The sequence below is a fragment of the Onychostruthus taczanowskii genome, unplaced genomic scaffold, assembly GCF_017590055.1.
Source record: "Onychostruthus taczanowskii isolate IOZ18803 unplaced genomic scaffold, ASM1759005v1 scaffold17, whole genome shotgun sequence".
NCBI lineage: Eukaryota > Metazoa > Chordata > Aves > Passeriformes > Passeridae > Onychostruthus > Onychostruthus taczanowskii.
The window spans coordinates 8,427,673-8,433,672 of NW_024498906.1; the positions used below are offsets into that span (position 1 = coordinate 8,427,673).

Sequence of the window (6,000 nt, forward strand, 5' to 3'; positions counted from 1 at the left end):
TGGTGGTCTCTCCCCTGGGTTTCCCCTCCCCTCACACTCCTCACTGGTATCCACTGGCTGTGGACCTCTCCCTCCGTCCCCATCCCGGGGGGTATAAAAGCCCCCTTCCACCAGGGAACGCCCTCTTTCTCCCGTGGGTTTGTCCACCTAGTGTGTCTCTTGGAATAAAGGACAATGTTTCCCACGTGGAGAAGAGCACTTCTCAATCTTTACCGTTGTCTATGAATTATTGTGTGAGCAAGGGTCCATAGCTAGCTGGAGTGGACCCCAACAGCCCGGCAGAAACCACGGTAATTCAAACACCCACCTGCCCTCTTCGCTGTCAGCATCAGTGTGGGCAGCTCTGGTGCAGACACCATCCGCCTTGTCTGCTCCAGCTCCCCCCTGAGCACAGGGAGGCTGGGACGTGCTCAGGGGTGAGGGATCCACATCAGCATCCCATATGTGACTTGAAATCTGGTCTAAGCCTGGGCTGTTTCTAAAGGCTGGTCACAGTGGATTCAGTGTGGAGGCAGGGCCTGTGACAGAGGCACACCCCAGCACAGGAGGCTGACTTAAGTAAGTGACATGTGACACAGAAAATTCTCTCTTTTAAAACAGAGCCAGAGAACTTGAGCGTTTGGAGATTTGCATTTTGAGAATATGACAAGGTATTGAGCTAAAAAATTATTCCTGTATTCCTGATGGATTAACCCCCCTGCCATTTTTGGCTTACCTGATGTGCTGATGAATTCCAAGTTAGCTCAATACATTTCTATTTATAGAAATTCTCCCAAAGAATGAAAAATGGTGACAATACCAAGACCCAAAATAAAATGGAAATTCAAATTGCAATTCAGTTGCTTTCTCTTCAGTATAATAAGGTGTATTAAATATGTCATGCAGAACAGCTTCCAGTCAGTGGTAACTCCTACAGAATAAGTATTAAAAAGCCAGTTATTATGTGTACAGGAGGGATAAGACTGCTACAAAATATGCTGTGGATGGTTTTCAATGGTCAGAATTAAGATGTGCCTGAGATTGCTCCTAGAAACCATGAGAAATTCACTGCATTCTGTTTGCTGGAATGACCTGTGGCCTGAGGGGAGTGGGTTTCCCACTTCTCTAAACCAACGAATTTATCAGCATTTTCAAGTTTCCTGTGGCATGACCACAGTATGGAAAACTCTCTGGTTTCTATATAATAGCTCAGAAGACCAAGATAATCATATGAAAAAAAAGGGAAGAAAAGGAAAAAAGTAAGAGAGAAGACAAATGCAGAACCAAGTCTGACAACTTAGCACTCAAAAATCAAGAGACTAAAATCAAATAAATGAATAAGTGGATAAAAGTTGAGATGGGGCATTTGAGAGGCAATGGGAGTGCAGGGAAATGAATGCAGCTCCCAGCAGCAGTTTCTTTGTGGGAATCCTTTAACTCCAATTCTTCTGGTTTTTCAAAGGAGCTGCAGGAACCTGGTGCACAATAGGATAAGGAGCTTCCTCCTGCCTGAAGAGCAGAGGAGGCAAGTGATGGAACAAATGCAGAGAGCAAGGCAGGGTGGAGAGTGCTGATTTGTGCTGCAGCCTGGGAGCCTCTAGCCTGACTGAAAAACAGAGGACTCTAGTTCTGCCTGTAATGAAAGAGCACCATGAAGAAAATTCAGCAGCTCAGTACAATGTTGCCTCTTTTTGGCTACAGGAGGAGCAGTGCTCTTGTGGTTAAATGTGGAAGTCAACACATTGAAAAGCACATGTTTTTGTATGCATTCAAAGTATTTCTAGAATATTTATAATAGCTCTGTTATGTCCTGGTAATACTTGGAAATGCTGAATAAAATGTGTGTGTAATGTCTTGACATGCATGCTATTAATTTTGAAATACAGAGTTAAACATTATGTCACTATAACCACTTAAATGCCTAAACCAGCCTAAGGTCAGAGCCAAGAATCAATAAGTGGGCCAAAGATCATGGAGATAGATTCATGAGTAAACTGGCACTTGTCTTAGGAGTGAGCTGAGTAAAACAAAACACCATTACACGCCTGCAGATGCTACAAAGTTTAGACACACTGATTATTGGAGTTACAGCCTGCACAGAACAGGAGAATCCCTAATTAGAGGTCTGGGGAAGTCTTCTCCAGTTGAAGGGGGAAAGGAAAGCCTGTGGTTTCCTGTTTGTAGAGGCTACAGCATCTTTTCCCTTGTAAACCTGATACAAGCAGCAGATTGTGGTTGAAAAAAACACTGGCTGTAACCTGGGAGCTTGTGATGGGCAAAAATAAACAACTTCAATGTACATACATTCTTGGCCATTGTAGAGAGGAATTGATTCAGGTCTGGGCTGGAATTTGCTCAGGGAAAATATTTTGGACTAAGTACACTCCAAAGTTCATCTTACTTAAAAATGCAGTAAGGCAGAGCGGTAACTTCTGAGTGCAGCCAAGGAAGGTAAAGAAAGACTGAAAGTCACCACAAACACAGAAAAGTGACAGTGAAGGAGGTGGGACAGGGCCACCCAGAGGCACTCACTCTGCTCAGCCGGTCAGAGCATGGAGAAGTACATAGCACTGTCCAACAGAAATCTCATTCTCCAAAATTCAACTGAGCTAAAGAAACAGTGCGTGAGTCAGCTGCAGGAGTCTCTCGTAACCTGTAGAATCTGCTTGGTTTTCAGCAACACCTTCAGCAATTGATTAAATCATCCTCCCAGTGATGAGTAGAAAAGGCAACAAAATGGCTAAAATGTCTTCTTGGTATAAACTGAGATTTTCAGAGCTGAGGAGGGTTTTCACAGTGCACATATTGACCAGTGCCCCACATCTAGTTCTAACCAAGGCAGTGTCATCTTTGGTGCCAAAATCAGGGGGTGCATGTGGGGAACAGGAGGGTTCAACCTGCTTTTTAATGTGACTCGGTGCCCTTTTGAAATTCCCAGAAGAGCTTTGGTGGGCACTGAAACAGGAAACGGAACAAATTTCTGGCAAAAGAAGCATGGGTTGACAAGGACTGTGACATCTTAGAGAGAGGATAACAGTTTATCCAGATTTGAGTTAACCCTGGCTTGGCCTTGCTCTGGGCTGGTGCCAGCCCAAATCAAGCAGTTGCCTGATACAGAGGATTTTGATGATGATTGTGTTAACAGGGAGCACTGCCTGCTCTAGGAGAAGGGACACAAAATCCAGGGGAGTGAAACAGGAGGATCCAGTCTGGATGAGCAGCCAGCCAGTCATACCTGGGCATGCTCTGGATATGCTCAGGAGTTAATTAATTGACCAACACCAATGAGAAAAGCGAGACTGAATTATTTACAGCATATTAACACTGTTGGCACATGAAGGAAGCACTAAGAAACTGCAGTAGACAAAACATTGAAAAGACTGAGTGCTTATTGATGAGTGGAAGCCTGGGATCTGTTTTCAATAATCTGAGTGACAGCCAAGGGAATAGTGAACGAATTTTTAAAAAGTTATTTCCAGATTTACTGCACTCATTTGTATGGTGCTGTAAAGGAAGCATAACCACTGTGGGACATCAGGAAGCTTTTCCATAGCGCAGTGATAAAGAAGTTAAAGGCACTAGCTCTCAGGCTGATGGGTGGAGCAAGTGAAATACAGCCTGTAACAAGCTGATACCCCCATCAGTTTATTTATTCATCCACATCTGGTTTGGCCAGACATTGACAACAGGATTAAAAAATGCCAAAAAGGCATGCTGTCTGTCAAATAAATGTAAAAAATCAAGAGGAAGATCTGACAAAGATAACAGATTTTAGTGCTGTTTTCCTAATTAGAGCAGTCTTTAAAATAGGACATAAATATGTTGTGCATAATAACTCCAGAACATTAATTACTTGTTTACCAATGCTCTGCACTGATGTACTTAACTTAAATTCTGTTCTGTCTCTGTCTTGTCTGGAACAGTTGATCGGGATGCTGCTGGCATGCTGCCTGTCCCGGTTTATTACTGCTAACCAGTATGAGATGGTGTAACAAGGTGAGCTTTTCCCATTTTCCAGGTGGTAAAACTATAAAAGCCTTGCTGTGTCGTTGTGGCTGTGCTGTTTCTGCTGAAGACAGCGAGCAGGTTTTACATTCTGAGCGTGTTCATTGAGAATTAAGTCTGCCCATGGGCTTCTTTGCTTTGGGATTTTCATCCCTGTTTTGTGTGTGGTGGGAAAGAAATAAGAGGGGTGGGAAAATGCAGTGTTGAATTTCATCATTTCAGTTTTCTTGGGAAGAGAGAGCAAAACACCTGCTGCGAATACCGATATCAACCAAAGCAACCCACTTGTTGGTTTGTTGTTTTGTTTTTTGGGTTTTTTCCTCTCCAGTCTTTCAAGAAGTGTGAAGTCCAGAGCCTGTGTGAAGACCAGGAGCTGCAGAATTGGAGAAAGACTGCCATGAATGTTATAGCACACACTGTCTCTCGCACGCACGCACGCACACCCCCACGAGCAAGCCCGTGCGCGCGCACACTCGCACCCCACCTCCCGAACTGTCCCATGCGTAGTGTCCCATTCTGTGAAGTTCCACGGTGCCCCCCCGAGTGGCCGGGTCCCCTCGGCCTCCAGAGCCAGCCCCCACCCCCGCGGCTCGGCCCAGGACGGCACCGTCTGTATGTTCTTGGTCACACAGTAGTTGCATCGTAAGTTAACAAAGGTAACTCATTAACAGCATTGATCGGGCTGTGCATGTAGTGACTGGAGGGCATAATTAGCCTTTCACCATGGTTAATAAGTGTTGCACACATTCATAGAAACCGGTATATGAAATATATATTCTTTTGGTTTTATCTTAATTTCTTGGTTTTGTTTATTGCTTTACTAAGGTTTCCATCCTTTCCCCCTTCCCCTGCGCCTGTCCCCCTCTCCCCAAAAACAAAGGAATCAGTAACATAACATAAAGATACTTGAAAATGATGTTAAAATGTTGTGCTTGAAGGGAACTGTTATTCCTGATGTTCTTCTACATCTTTGATTCTTACTCAGTGTTGTATGCCTAGTGCGTATCCCGGTAGGCTTTGTCTAGTGCATTTTGCCTCGGAACCTGATCCTGTGTAATACTGTTATTAAGCTGTGTTGTTGCTTACTGTGAAGGCAGAAATTTTTGCTCCCTTTATTTTTATTACGTAGCTATGAACTAATTGAACTGTGCTGTACTGCGGCCTTCATACTTCTTTCCTGTTCTTTCTTTTTTTTTCTTTCTTTTTTGCATTGAGGTTGCAGCCACCAAGTACATTGTTGAATCAAATCGAAATAAAAACACACACACAGACACACAAAGAAAAAAAAATCGCAAAAAAAAATAACAGGCATATGAAATATTTTTGGGGGAAAGCAAAAGTTTAAAACCTTTTTAAAAAAAATAGGACTTTTTTAATAATGCCTCTGTCTAGCATGCCAACGAGAATGCATTGATATTGTGAGTATTTGTGATATACGTATTAATAAATGGAACCATTACAGATTTCTAGCTGCTTCTGTCTCATTCTTTAGTTATAACAAAACACTTTTTGGGAGGTGGGGAAGTGAACATGAAACACCCTGGAACAGATTGGTATGACGTGTCTTTTTGTGTTTTTTAACAACTAATTTGCTTGTAAAAGAGAAATGTTACTACCCTGGGACAAGGGGGAAAAAAAAAAAAAGGAGAAAGAGCTGGAATTGTTTCAAAACTCCTTCTACAGTTGGTTTCACCGTGTGACAAATACATGCCCTTGGCTTTGCAAGTTTTCTTCTTGTAATTGTTAGAAAACTGCAGTGTTTAATTATCCCATCCTTAGTGCTGTGAGTGATTTTGGCATTAAGCATTTCTCTCTTGATTTTGGTGAGAAAGGAGAGACGAGAGCTTTGGGGTTGAGGGGTAGGCAGGTAGTTATCTCTTTCTCACTTGAAAAAGTGAAATGTCACAGATGTGACAGAAAACCCATGGAAGTTTAAACCTGGCAATTTTGGGCCAAGCCCTTAGCTTGGCAGTGTGGACAGAGCGGGAGACTTGAGAAGTCCTGGAGCTTTCTGGT

The 6,000-nt window shown here is 43.1% G+C and overlaps 1 protein-coding gene across 1 annotated transcript in view; it reads left to right on the forward strand.

The window, feature by feature from the left end:
* TSPAN7 (tetraspanin 7) overlaps nt 1-5,447 on the forward strand; it is an 89,057-nt gene extending 83,610 nt beyond the window's left edge. The window contains exons 7-8 of the mRNA XM_041399961.1: nt 3,903-3,975; nt 4,313-5,447. Of these exons, the coding sequence (XP_041255895.1) occupies nt 3,903-3,971 (69 nt within the window). The 3' untranslated portion in view covers nt 3,972-3,975; nt 4,313-5,447. The remainder of the gene's footprint in view (nt 1-3,902; nt 3,976-4,312) is intronic.
* The last annotated feature ends 553 nt before the right edge of the window (nt 5,448-6,000 follow it).